Source organism: Chiloscyllium plagiosum, chromosome 43 (genome assembly GCF_004010195.1).
Source record: "Chiloscyllium plagiosum isolate BGI_BamShark_2017 chromosome 43, ASM401019v2, whole genome shotgun sequence".
Lineage (NCBI taxonomy): Eukaryota > Metazoa > Chordata > Chondrichthyes > Orectolobiformes > Hemiscylliidae > Chiloscyllium > Chiloscyllium plagiosum.
This window is the reverse complement of record NC_057752.1, coordinates 1,474,704-1,489,622: the sequence shown is the minus strand read 5'-3', so window position 1 is coordinate 1,489,622 and position 14,919 is coordinate 1,474,704. Positions and strand designations below refer to the sequence as shown.

General features: G+C 45.4%; 1 protein-coding gene across 1 annotated transcript in view; it reads left to right on the top strand.

Moving 5' to 3' along the window:
- The first annotated feature begins 5,240 nt into the window (after positions 1–5,240).
- bloc1s1 (biogenesis of lysosomal organelles complex-1, subunit 1) overlaps positions 5,241–14,919 on the top strand; it is a 98,347-nt gene continuing 88,668 nt past the window's right edge. Inside the window, exon 1 of the mRNA XM_043681790.1 lies at positions 5,241–5,400. Within this exon, the coding sequence (XP_043537725.1) occupies positions 5,241–5,400 (160 nt within the window). The remainder of the gene's footprint in view (positions 5,401–14,919) is intronic.

The window sequence follows — 14,919 nt, the reverse complement described above, 5'->3', positions numbered from 1 at the left end:
TCCAGGACACAGCAAGTGCTCACCTCCCAACACACACGTGTTCAATCTTCAGAGGCCCAGTCCCAGGGCTAGGCCTCCCCACAGGAACAGCTCCGCTGGAAGGTTGTAATTTCTCATAAGTGCTCAGTCCAAACACCAAAAAACAGTGAGGACACATATGAAAAAAGACTAAAAAAAAACTACAGTCCAAGGGCTAAGCCCTACCACAATATTAACATTTTTTTTCTCTCCTTTTACTTTTGAGAAAAGGAGAGTCACACACAGGCTATAACTAGCCAGTGAAACAACAATCCCCTAATGAGAATGGAGTTACACCTGAAACACATTGCGTGCATCAGGCAGTTTAGAAATCCGTCCGCTCCAACGGAATAACAGTTAATAAACTGGCTAAATAATTCAGCCAATTCAGAAATCAGGTCCCCACCGCCAAAAAAAACCAGAAACCAACAGTAACAGTAACACACTGACTTGTGGCCCAGCCAGCATAGAGTCAGTCCCTAAACTGAGGGGACTCTGAATCTCCTGTTTATTTTTTTTTTCCCCTTGTTTATTTATTTTATTAAGCAATTACAAAACACAGTTTACAAAAAACAGTTAACATTTACGGCTGTATACAACAGCAATTTTACAATGGGCAGGAGCAGCAAAACCCAGCCCAAACCCTACCACTCAACCAGTTTACAGGGAAATGAGGACAAACCTCAAATCCCAATTTCAAACATGAAAAGACATCAATGACATTTGTGCATAAAAAGCCAATCCAGTTACATAAAAACAGTGCAGACAATACAGACCAGCAAGCCCCCACCCCTCCCACCTTCCAGCCGCTCTAAGGCAGCCCACCCCTACGTACCTTCCGGCTCTTGGTCCACCCCATGCCCCTTCCAGTTCTCGGTCCGCCCTGACACACCTTCCAACCACCTCGAGGACAGCCCACCCCGGTACCCGCTCGGGGTGACAGCGGTCAGGACGGCCTATCCACCTTCCGGCTTCACTAACCACCCTCAGCACCTTTCGACCACCTCTAGGAAAACCCACCCCGGAACCTGCCCGGGGTGACAGATTGGATGGCTATCTGCCTTCCAGCTCTGTCTGCCCCAGCGTACCATTGGGGTCTCACCCACCCCGATGCACCATCCGGCCAGTGGGCTCCCTTGACACACTTTCTGGCCGCCTATAGGACAGCCCATCCCCCTCCCCAGGGAGGGCAGTGTGCAGGGTAGCCCACAAGCCTTTCAGATCCCAGCCTGCCCCTACGCACCTTCTGGCTCTTGGCTGCTCTGACGCACCTTCCAACCACCTCTAGGACAGCCCGTCCTGATCACCCCTTCTTGGGATGACAGCGCTCAGAAAGGTCTATCCACCATCTGGCTCTCAGGATGATTGGCATCAGGGTGGTCTACCCACCCTCCGGCTCTCAGGGTGACAGCTTTCAGGACGACCCATGAGCCTCCCAGCTCACAGTAAGGCCTGCCAGATCCAGGGATACACAGGACAGTGCAGATGATAGACCCAACAAACAACATGACAGTTAATCATCAACAAACAAACAAACAAACAAGAGTCCTTTCTGGTACACAGAGAGTCCAGATATAGAGTCTTCAAAAATATAGAGTCCATTCTCAGGAACACAGAGTCTACTCCAGTTTACAACATGCATTGTCAGAAGTGGAGCCCACTCCAAACAGCAGCACACAGGTGTTCAGTCTCCATGGAGCCCTGGCCCATCCTCAGAGCCAGGGCCACTCACAGGAACACAGTACATTTTAAAGGAGCAGTTAACTCACAGGGGTTTTGGTCCACTCTTGAAGGCAAGGTCTTCTCCCAAACTCCAGGATACAGCAAGTACTTACCTCCCAGCTCACACATAGATGTTCAATCTTCAGAGGCCCAGTCCCAGGGCTAGGCCTCCCCACAGGAACAGCTCCTCTGGTAGAATGTATGTCTTCCACAAGGGCTCAGTTCAAACACCAAAAAAAAGTGAAGACACATACAAAAAACAAAAAACTAGAGTCCAAGGGCTAAGCCCTACCATAAAATCCACATTTCTCTTTTTTACTTTTGAGAAAAGGACAAAAAAAAAAAGAGTAACACAGGCTGTAACCAGCCAGTGAAACAATCCCCGAATGACAATGGAGTTACACCCGAAACACTGATTTCTAAACTACCTGATGCATACAATCCTCGCTAAAAGGAATACCAGTTAACAAACTGGCTAAATAATTCAACCAGTTCAGAAATCAGGTTCCCCCCCCTCCCCGCAAAAAAGCAGAACCCAACTACAACAGTAACACACTGACTGTGGCACAGTCAGCATAGAGTCAGTCCTCTAAATTGAGGGGATTCAATCTCCTGTTTATAATATTTTATTAAACAAATTACAAAACAGTTTACAAGAAACAGTTAACATTTACAGCTGTATACAACAGCAATTTTACAAGGGAGAGGAGCTGCAAAGTCAGGCCCCAAACCCTACTGTTCAACCAGTTTACAGGGAGAGGAGGACAAACTTCAAATCCCAGTTTCACATATAAAAGACAGTGACAATGACTTTTGTACATAAGTTACATAAACGGTGCATACAATACAGACCCAGCAAGCCCCCATCCCTCCCACCTTCCAGCCACTCTAAGGCAATCCACCCCTACACACCTTTCGACCACCTCTGGGACAGCCCACCCCAGTACCCGCCCAGGGTGACAGTGGTCAGAATGGCCCACCCACCTTCCGGCTTCACTAACCACCCTCAGCACCTTCCGACCACCTCTGGGACAGCCCACCCCAGTACCCGCCCAGGGTGACAGTGGTCAGGACGGCCCACCCACCTTCCGGCTTCACTAACCACCCTCAGCACCTTCCGACCACCTCTGGGACAGCCCGCCTCGGTACCTGCCTGGGGTGACAGCGCTGAGGACGGCTACCCGCCTTCTGGCTCTCTGTCTGCCCCCATGTACCATTGGGCTCTCACCCACCCCGATGCGCCATCTGGCCAGTGGGCTATCCTGGCACACCTTCCGGCCACCTCTAGGACAGCCCGTATCCTTCCCTGGGATGACAGCATGCAGGGTAGCCCACAAGCCTTCCAGATCTCAGCCCGCCCCTACGCACCTTCTGGTGCTCAGCTGCCCTGACACACCTTTCGACCACCTCTAGGGTACCTTGTCCCGATTACCCCTTCTCGGGACAACAGTGCTCAGAACAACCTACCCACCATCTGGCTCTCGGGGCGACTGGCATCAGGGTGGCCTACCCACCCTCTGGCTTTCAGGACAGCCTACCAACCTTCAGGTTCACAGGATAGCCTACCCACCCTCCGGCTCTCAGGGTGACAGCTTTCAGGACGACCCATGAGCCTCCCAGCTCATAGCAAGGCCTGCCAGACCCAGGGACACGCAAGACAGTGCAGGTGATAGACCCAGGAAACACCACAATACAGTTAGTTACCAAAAAACAGTCTTTTCTGGTACACTGTCCAAATCTATACAGCCTTCAAGATATGGAATCCATTTCCAGGAGGAGTCTACTCCAGTATACAATGTGCAATGTCAGAAATAGAGTCCGCTCCAAACTGCAGAGTCCGTTGCTAAAAACAGTCCACAACCAAGGGCAGAGTCCACTCCTGGAGGCAGCAAATGCACACCCGACAGCACACAGGTGTTCAGTCTCGATGGAGTCCTGGTCCAGCCTTGGAGAGCCGGGCCAACTCACAGGGACTCAGTACATTGTACAGGTGCAGTTAACTCACAGGCGTTTGGTCCACTCCCAAAGGAAAGTCTTCGCCCAAACTCCAGGCTACAGCAACTGCTCACCTCCCAGCACACACACAGGTATTCAATCTTCAGAGGCCCAATCCCAGGGCTAGGCCTCCCCACAGGAACAGCTCTTCTGGTAAAATGTATGTCTTCCACAAAGGCTCAGTCCAACCACCAAAAGTGAAGACACATACAAAAAGCAAAGAAAACTAGAGTCCAAGGGCTAAGCCCTACCATAAAATTAACATTGTCCTTTTCTCAAAAAGAGAAACACAGAGGCTGCAACCAGCCAGTGAAACAACAATCCCCTAATGAGAACTGAGTTACACCTGAAACACATTATGTGCATCAGGAGTTTAACAATCAGTCCTCACTAAGAGGAATACCAGTTAACAAACTGGCTAAATAATTCAGCCAGTTCTGGAATCATGTTTTCCCCCTCCCAAAAAAAGCAGAAACTAACAGTAAGACACTGACTATAGTACCAGGCAACAGAGAGTCAGTCCCCTAAATTGAGGGGACTCAATCTCCTGTTTATATGTCAGCCAGGGCTCCCTGATAGGGGCTGTTAACCTGGGCCCATCAAGGATCTCATACTCAATGACATCCACCTGGCACTTGTTCCAATCACTACACACTCAACTTGGATTCCATCAGAACACTCAGCTCCTGACTTCATTCCAGCCTTGGTTTTGCATCAAGCAATTCATCTCCTGACTCACCAAAACCTCTTCAACATTGACAAGGCACATGTCAGAAACATGATGGAATGCTCATCACTTTCCTGGCTAACTACAACTCAAGCTTAACCCCATCCAGGACAACACAATCCACTTGATTGGCACCACAACAGCAGCAAGTGTACCATTAACAAGATGCACTGCAGAAATTCCCCAAACTTCCTTTGACAAGAAATTCCAAAGCCATGGCCACTACCATCCACGAGGATGAGGACAGCAGATACATGAGAACATTCATCTCCAAGCCACTCACCATCCTGATTTGGAAATACACTGTTTCTTCAGTGTTCCTGGGTCAAACTCCTGAAGGTCCCTCCCTAACAGCATTGTGGGTGTAGCTACACCAAATGGACCAGTGATTCAAGAAGGCAATTCACCATGACCTTCTCAAAGGCAACCAGGGATGGGCAATAAATACTATCCCAGCCATCAATGCCCATATCCTGTTAACAGATGAAGAAAAGGCTCCTATGCCCTTTTTAAAATAATAGCATGGAATCTTTTACATCTACCCAATAGGGCAGATGGCTCCTGACAGTACAGCAATGTCTCTGTACTGTCTTGACTAATGTGCTCAAGTGGAATCTCACAGGTGAGCTGGAGAAACATGACCTTATGCCCAGCATCCATGTGTTTAAATACATTTTGAATGTGCAAAGCTCTCAACTCACTAACACTGATTATACTTTCCCAGTGCCTTGACAGCTCTCTTTAAAAGAGCAGCCAAGGCGGTTATTAAACTGCTCACATGATCAGAACCGTTCTGTCTCCTCGCGCGAGATCTGGGTCTGAATTCCATGCTCGTTATCTGCGCTGCGTTTCGCTCTACAGGAACTTCTCCGGCGTCATGTTGTCTCGTTTACTCAAAGATCATCAGGCCAAGCAAAACGAACGCAAAGAAATACAAGGTGAGTCCAAACATTGTGTTCTCACCACCGGAGCCTAACTTCCCTTTGACGTCCAAGAGCCCGAGCAATCATTACCCGTTCAAGTGTGTGGGTTCTGCGTACGGCCTGAGCAAGGCCCAAATCTCCATGGTGACGGACCTACCCTACTCTGCCGATTGGTTCCGAGAAGCGGAATGTCTGCCCAAATGTGGAGCGCAGCTCTCAACCCGCTTTCCTGATTGGTACATTGAGCTGTCAATAATAATGCAAGCCGAGGTTTTCGTTTTTTCTACTTTAACGATAAAAACACAATCAATAAAGCTGTTGGATTGTTTAACAGTTGGTGTAAGAGCAAAATTATACTTGATGAAATTTAACTACAGTCGTGCCTAATGTTCACCTCATCTATCACAAATCGTAAACTGCAGCTTGATCAATCACAACATAATTGTGAGAAAGTGAGGACTGTAGATGCTGGACAAATCAGAGTCGAAAAGTGTGGTGTTGGAAAAGCACAGCAGGCCAGGCAGTATCCAAGGAGCAGGAGAGTCGATGTCTCGGGCATAAGCCCTTCATCAGGAATATTTGGGGGAGAAGGGGGCTGAGTGATAAATAGGAGGCTGTGGGTGGGAATGAGGGGGAAGGTAACTGGGAAAGCTGTAGGTAGATGCAGGTGGGGGGTGGTGGTGATAGATCGAAGGGGAGGGTGGAACGGATAGGTGGGAAGGAAGGTGGATAGGTAGGATAGTTCAAGAAGGCGGTGCTGAGTTGGAGGGTTGGATCTGGCTTGGGTACCTCCACCACCAAATGCAAGCCACCCAATAACTGGAGGAAGAGTGACTCATCTTCCGCCTTGGGACCCTTCAACCACATGGCATCAACATTGACTTCACTAGTTTCCACATTTCCCCACCTCCCACCTCATCTCAGAATCAACCTTTCAACTCAGCACCACCTTCTTGAATTGTCCTACCTGTCCATCTTCCTTTCCACCAATCTGCTCCACTTTCCCCTCCAAACTATCACTATAATCTGCATTTACCTATCATGTTCCCAGCTGCCTTCCCACCCTCCTACAAAACATCGACTCTCCTACTCCTCGAATACTGCCTGACCTTCTGTGCTTTTCCAACACCACACAATATAATTGTGTTTAAGCTAAAAAATTGCTCCATGTTCCCACTATTAAAATTCTCCTACCATTAATATTCTCCATTATTTTGCATTGACAGCTCTTCAGGGCCATCATGAGCATGAAATTGATGAGGTTTATGTGGCAATGAGTTATGTTTCTACAACAACGGTGAACATTTTGGATTCATTATTACTTGTCTGTGTTGAAGGGGCAAAAATTGTGCATTTTGTTTTTCTTTACGGTTTTAAAAGTGTTTCGCAATTAACTATTTGATTAATGATTTTACTGTGTTGTCACTATAATATATGCAATCAGGACATCCAACTTGCAGATGTTAGAATAATAGAGGTGTATAGCATGGAAACAGACCCTTTGGTCCAAGTCCTCTTTACCGACTAGAAATCCTAACCTAATGTTGTCCCATTTGCCAGCACTTGACCGATATCCCTCTAAACCCTTCCTATTCATATATTCATCCATCTGCCTTTTAAATGCTGTAATTGTACCAGCCTCCACCACTTCCTCTGGCAGCTCATTCCTTACATGCACCACCCTCTGTCTGAAAATGTTGTCCCTTGGTCCCTTTTATATCTTTCCCCTCTCACCCTAAACCTATGTCCTCTAATTCTGGACTCCCCCACCCCAGGGAAAAGACCTTGTCTATTTATCCTATCAAAGCCCCTCATGATTTTATAAACCTCGATAAGGTCACCCCTCAGCCTCCAACGCTCCAGGGAAAACAGCCCCAGCCTATTCAGCCTCTCCCTATAGCTCAAAGCCTCCAACCCTGGCAACATCCTTGTAAATCTTTTCTGAACCCTTTCAAGTTTCACAACATCCTTCCAATAAGCAGGAGACCAGAATTGCACGCAATATTCCAACAGTGGCCTAACCAATGTCCTGTACAGCCGCAACATGACCTCCCAACTCATGCTGTGACCAATAAAGGAAAGCATACCAAATGCCTTCTTCATTATCCTATCTATCTGCGACTCTACTTTCAAGGACCTATGAACCTGCACTCCAAGGTCTCTTTGTTCAGCAACACTCCCCAGGACCTTATCATTAAGTGTATAAAGCCTGTTCTGATTAAACAATAAATGGCCAGTTAATAAAACAAAGAAAATGGATGCTGGAAATCTGAAACAAAAACAGACATTGCCGGAGAATGCGGGTTTGGCAGCATTTGTGGAGGGAAAACAGAGTTAAGAGAAAGCTGTTGGGGCCGGTTTGTTAGATATATTCAAGAAGGAGCTGAACATGGCTCTTGTGGCTAAAGGGATCAAGGGGTATGGGGACAAAGCGGGAGTGGGATACTAAAATTACATGGTCAACCATGATCATATTGAATGGTGGTGCAGGCTCAAAGAGCTGAATGGCCTATTTCTGTACCTATTTTTCATGTTTTGGGTCCAGTTACCCTTCTTTAGAACTGATAGTAGCTAGGGAATGCTGGTATATATGCTGAAGATAAGATATAAGATTATTAGGGGGGGGGGGGGGTAAAGGAGTAAACGGTAGGTGGAGATGGAGCCCAGAGGGAGAGGAGAACAGTTAGGCAGACAAAGGGATGCGAAATGGTAAGCCGGGGAGAAAGAAGAGGTGCTATTGAGGACCAGTTAATGTTTCTTGTGGTGAAGGAGGCATGTTGGCTAACACGCTGGAAGAATACCTGCTCCTCATCTAGTGTCATGGGATTTTACTATGTCCCCCTGAGCAGACAAATAAGAAAAAATTAAGCTTTTTTGTTTCTTTCAATATCCCATTGTATAGTACTGAATATGTTGAATTGTGCTCACTATTTTGTAGGTAACTGCTGTACCCAGCAAAAGTCTAGCGAAATGTACTAGTTTAATAGCTAGTTGATTTTTTTATAACATGGCGTTGGTTGAGCGATAAATGTTGGCGAGTTGATGAGAAGAACACTGCGGTTTGAGCAGCGCAGTGTTGTGGGGTATTTAACATCCATCCAACAGTGCAGATGGGATCTCACTTACATCTCAACTGAAAGACAGCACCTCTGGCAATGTTCCACTCAGTACTGCACTGAAATAGATGCCTGGATTAAGTGTTAAAGTCCTGAAGTGGATTTTAACTCATGGCATTCTTATTCGGCGGTGAGCATGTCACTAACAAGCCAGGTTTACATGTTTTGGTATAATCTATCATTCAAATTTGTACAAAGAACTGCAGCAAAGTCGAAGTGGGGATATTTGCTTCTGATTGCACAATGTTCAGCAGCATTCGCGGTGTCTCAGACACTGAAGCAGTCCATGTTGTGGGCGGCACGGTGGCACAGTGGTTAGCACTGCTGCCTCACAGCGCCAGAGACCCGGGTTCAATTCCAGCCTCAGGCGACTGACTGTGTGGAGTTTGCACGTTCTCCCCATGACTGCATGGGTTTCCTCCGGGTGCTCCGGTTTCCTCCCACAGTCCAAAGATGTGCAGGTCAGGTGAATTGGCCATGCTAAATTGCCTGTAATGTTAGGTAAGGGGTAAATGTAGGGGTGTGGGTGGGTTGCGCTTCGGCGGGGCGGTGTGGACTTGTTGGGCCGAAGGGCCTGTTTCCACACTGTAAGTAATCTAATCTAATCTAATCTAATGTTCAAAAGCAACAAGATCTGGACATGCTATCCATGCTAGAGCTGACAAGTAGCAAATAAATATGCTAGACAAATGCCACGCAATGACCTCTCCAATAAAAGATAATTAACCACCATTCTTTGACATTCAATGGTGTTAGCATCACTGAATCCCCCACTATCTCCACATCCTGGGGGTTAGCATTGACCAGAAACTCAACTGGACTTTTCACGTACACACGGTGGCTCCAAGAGCAGGTCAGAGGCCAGGAATACTGCAGTGAATATCTCACTTCCTCACTCCTGACAGCCTGTCCACCATCTACAAGGCACAAGTCAGGAGTGTAATGGAATACTCCCCACTTGCCTGAACGAGTGCCGCCCCAACAACACTGAAGAAGCTTGACACCATCCAGGACAAAGCACCCCCGGTTGATTGGTACAGCATCCACTCCCTCCACCACCGACACTCGGTAGCAGGAGAGTGTACCATCTATACGATGCACTGCAGAAATTCACCAAAGGTCCTTAGGCAGCGCCTTCAAAACCCACAACCACTTCCATCTAGAAGGACAAGGGCAGCTGATACATGGGAACACATTCTCTTCCAAGCCACCCACCATCCTGACTTGGGAATATAAGACCGTTACTTGTCGCTGGGTCAAAAATCCTGGAATTCCCTCCCTGAGGGCATTGTGGACCTACCTATGAGGTACTAAAGAGTTAATTTGCACTGCTGACCTGCAGGAAATTGGATGTCCCAAGGCGAGGGTGGGATGTCTCTGTCTCATGATGGTATGTTTCTGTCTTACAGGTAGAATGTAAGGAATTTACATTCTCATACCTCGTTATTCAGAGCCATTTGCGTGGCCATGTCCTAGTTATTTGGAGTAAAAGAATCACATTCTCATCCTCTATTCAGAAATCAATAAGAACATTGCAATTAAAATTCTGACTGTTCCCTGCAGGTAAAAAAAACGATTCACAACAGATCTGGCCATTAAGGAATGATTTACATTATATTGTTTCTGGAAATGATGTGATCACTACATTGTGGCTTGAGTGGCATGTGACTGTGGGGGAATGGTGGGGGGGTCGTCTTCTGGGTGTTACTGACTATAATGTGAAACTCTTGTTCCTTTATACAGTACAACTGTCCCTTTGTTCAGAGAGATCCCTTGACATGGCTTCGCAAGCATTGCAAAGAGTGTTAAGGGTTCCTTTGCAGCTTGTACTTGCTTAATAAATTTTGGCTGTTCACAGAAATTGGCATATTGCAGTTGCATCAAGTGTGTAAGAGTCTCAAGAAGAGGAACCTAACACCTACAGCAGGTGGACTGCAGCAGTTCAAGAAGGCAGCTCACCCTCACCTTCTAAAAGGGAGAACTAGGCAATAAATGCTGGCCAGTCAACAGCACCCACATCCCTTCAGTGAATTTTTAAAAATTTCTGGTCTGTGTATTATCAGCTCTCAGCAGAGGGAAGAAGAATGCCAAGGTCAACCTGGAGTGGCAAAGTATGTCAGTGTGATTCTGGGGTGGGGACTTTCATCAAATCACACCATAGAAGCAACCCTGAAGTACCATTTTGTAATTATTAACAGAATATCAAGACGAATCCACAATAGCTCAGAATTTTTCGAAGAAGATGGAGAAAATCTTTGTAACTTTGCCCACCATCCTCAACCAAACAAGTGAAAAAACGTTCAGTAAACCTGCATCTTATTGCTAGAGATGTCCATGTTCTCCTGTAGTTTTAATGTAACTACTGTCATTGGCCTAGATCCAGAGCTGGTTTTAAGTTGGTTCGTTTTCCAAGTACTATATCATTGCTTTTGAAGCTGCTGCTGAGTTTTTACTGGCCTTGCTAAGTTGGTTATGTAGATTTTGAAAGCTAATTCCAAGGTTCAGATGGCGGTTACAAACCACTTGATCAACTGAATTATGTGACAAAATTACTTTCAGTCATTAATTAACCAGAATGTTTTAATATGAAAACTGAAGGATTCCTGTTGACTGCAGCCTGAAAGCTAAGTACTGTAGATTCTGAATCATAGAATCCCTCCAATGCAGATAGAGGCCATTCAACCCATCAAGTCTGCAATGGCCCTCCAAAGTGCATCTCACCCTATCCCGTAACCCCACATTTACCATAGTTAACCCATCTAGCCTGCATACAATGGGGCAATGTAGCACAACAAATCCACCTAACCTGCACATCTTTGGACTGTGGGAAGAAACCCGCACAGACGCGGGGAGAATGTGCAAACTCCACACAGACAATCACCCAAGGGTGGAATTGAACCCGGGTCCCTGGCACTGTGAGGCAGCAGTGCTGTCCACTGAGCGACTGAGGAGAGTTGCTAAATAAACTAATAAAACTCCTGAAAAAGAAACAGTTATTGCTGGAGAAACTCAGCAGGTCTGGCAGCATCTGTGGAGAGAAAACCGTTCGAGTCCAGTGACCCTTCTTCAGAACTCCTGATCTGGTTGGAGTCTGAAGAAGAGACAGCTGAGAAGCAATTGCATGCATTTTTGAAAGATTCAGTAGAGACTGCCACAATGCCAGAGACCTGGCAGATAGCTAATGATATACCAACATTTGTTTAACAAGGAAATAGAACATATTCACAAACTTTGTAGACCATTGGTGAAAAATGATAGAATGCCAAGAAAAGGCAAAACTAGACCACTCCTACCCTGTCATCTCCTCAGCAAATGGCAGGTCATGGTTCTTCATTGAATCAGAGTGTAGTGCCATGATGTTTGCCACAGATAGGCAGATATCAAACCTAGGAGAAAGTGAGGACTGCAGATGCTGGAGATCAGAGCTGAAAATGTGTTGCTGGAAAAGTGCAGCAGGTCAGGCAGCATCCAAGGAACAGGAGAATCGACGTTTTGGGTATGAACCCTTCTTCAGGAAGGGCCATTCCTGAAGAAGGGCTCATGCTCGAAACGTCAATTCTCCTGCTCCTTGGATGCTACCTGACCTGCTGCGCTTTTCCAGCAACACATTTTCAGCAGGTATCAAACCTACCTTAGTTGGAACATTAATCAAAGTCCAAGCTGTTAGCACTAATCTGAGCTACATGCTTGTTGTCTAGCAAGCTGAGCTGAGTTGAATGGTACAAATGCATCTTGAGGAAAGGCTGCGCAATTATATTTGGGAGATTGGAATAGAGGGTTATGCAGTTGAAGAAGGGAAGAAAGGAAGAGTGGGCGTTGGGAAGGTGTTTCCATTGGCAGGAGAGACGAGGACCCAAGGGCACAACCTTAGAGTAAAGGGAAGACCCTTTTTAGAATGGAGATAAGGAGAAACCTCTTGAACCAGAGAGTGGTGAACCTGTGGAATTCATTGCCACAGAAGGCTGTGGAGGCCAGGTCTTTGAGTAGATTTAAGCCTGAGATAGATAAGTTCTTGATTGCCAAGGGGATAGAAGGTTATGAGGAGAATGGGATTTAAAAAAACCAATCCACCATGATTGAATGGCAGAGCAGACTCGATGGGCTGAATGGCCTAATTTCTGTTTCTGTGTCTTATGTCTAAGAGGCTTGACTGGTTGGACTGAATGGTCTTTTTCTGTGTAATGTATTCTATGTAATTCTACCTAATGTTTCTTTTATGGAAAATTGCCCATTAATTGTATCATGACAAATTTTAAATGAGCTCCATTACATTTTGAAGATTGACACAGAATGCTACTTGTTCACTCTGCAGCCCTGTCCCAGATGACTTTATATAAGAACAAATTGTGGATCACTGGAAGTTTGGGCTTTTTTTTTTTTGGAAAGAGGTCCTTTTCCCTAGATATGTAAAAATGTGTCTGGCGAAGATCTAAGTTGTGATGCTCACCGTCTTTGATTCCACGGTGTTGTACAAATCTTTCTTCACAATAACAAGGCAGAGGAACAATTTCTGACTAATAACATTGGCAAGTGCGTGAATTATATGTTTCAGTGCAATGTTTGCAAATAGATCTAATAAGATTTGCCAAACACTTCATTATAGAGGAAGTGCTTCTTAAAACTAGCTGGCTTTATAGAGCAATTTTCAAGAACAGCAGGGTGTTTTTTTTTTTCCAAGCAATGTTTCCACCTCCATGACCTGGTAATTAATCATGATGGCTTGACAAGTTGTAGAAAACTTTGTCCAACGGCCACCATTATAAAGCTGTACAATCAGATTGTGTGTGTAATTGCCTTCTAAACTTCACATTTCTACTGACATGTAGGTAATATCGTATAATGTTTTATAATGATTAAGGACTGAAGTATTAGTGGTCTTTGCACACTTTCCCCTTCATTTGTTGCAGGCAATTTTAGGCACTCATTACAATTGGCAACCTTATTCACAGCAGCATCAACTCACATCTCCATCACGCTTCCTGCACAGAGGAAGGTGTCTCAAATCACCTTTTACTTTGTGAAGATGAAACTGGATTGCATGCATGGTGGAGAAAGAGAAACCTTGAGGAACGGAGGAGGCATTATGGCATAATCGGAAAAGGAGAGTTTGAAAATAGAAGGAGGTGGCAAAGCATAAGGACAAAGGTAGGGAGTTTGGGTGGAGCTGCCATTGGTAGTCCCTGGGACAAGGACTGATGTGATATCAGAGGAACAGACACTATTACGAGGACTTAAGGTGGAGAAGATTGATGATGTATGTTTAACTCAACAAAGACGAGGATCTTGGCAAGGTCAATGGGAATCGGAAACTTTGAAGCAACATGGCTGATGGGGAGTGTCTGTGTCTTGTTTTTGAAATAGGGGTTAGCTGACACTTAGAGAAGACTCAATTTAAGGTGATGAAGCTGTAGATTGTGGATTCAGCAGTAATATAAATGTTTGAAAATGTTGTGGTAATGGAGGGAAGTAACTCCATTTTAAGGTCAAGTATTCACCGAGCTTTTCACCGAGTTCAAGAGCCAAGGAAGTTAATAAAGCCAAAGCAAGCAGGCAGTGCAGAATTGTTGTTAAGAACTGGGAAAAAAAATGTTGGTTTTGCTAATGGTAAACTGGGAAAAGATTTACTGTATTGAGTTCTTAATGTCAGCAGTTATTCTGAGAGTATTAACAACAGCCTTTCAGAGGATTAGAAGAATCTCAGGCTAGTTGTTACCTTGTACATGAAGGCTGGCTTTGTGTTATCACTAATTGTAACCTGTGAAAGTTTCCTCCTGTGAATCAAAGGGTGAATACCCCAGGGTACATATGAATTAGTCATGTATCAAAGGACAGGCAGTGCAATGATCCAGAGTTTCTAGTGGACAGGAAGAGATATAATGGAGTGGTTGAGGGTTCCAAGTATGAGCGAGATAAAAAGGAAGAGGAAGACCGCAAGTCACCGAATAGATAATCAAAGGCATCAGTCTCATTGTAGCTAGCAGTTAGAAAAAAACAGAATTTGTATTCCTTGTTGCACCTCTCATATCCTCAGGATACCCCAAAGTGTTTCACAGTTAACAGACCGGTTGAAAAGTGTAGTCCATGCTATTTGTAAGCAAATGTCACTGTCAGTTTGTATGTGGTAGGGTCGCACGAACAGCAGAGAGCTAATTGACTAGTTAATGCATTCTGATAATGTTAGTTGAGGGAATAATGTTGGCGAGGAGTTATTATGCTATCTTACTGAGGAATAATCAGAGTAGGATCTGCTGATCATTACAATGTTGATATTGGAGGACGGGAAAAATTTCTGGCTGTAAGAGCTGCTCCTTTTTTTTTTTGAGGTATTTTAGGTGTTGGAGGTGATTTCCTTGAATTCCAGGAGCAGCAATTATTGTTTTATATGCTGTTGCATTGTTTTGGAACTTTGGAAAAAAAA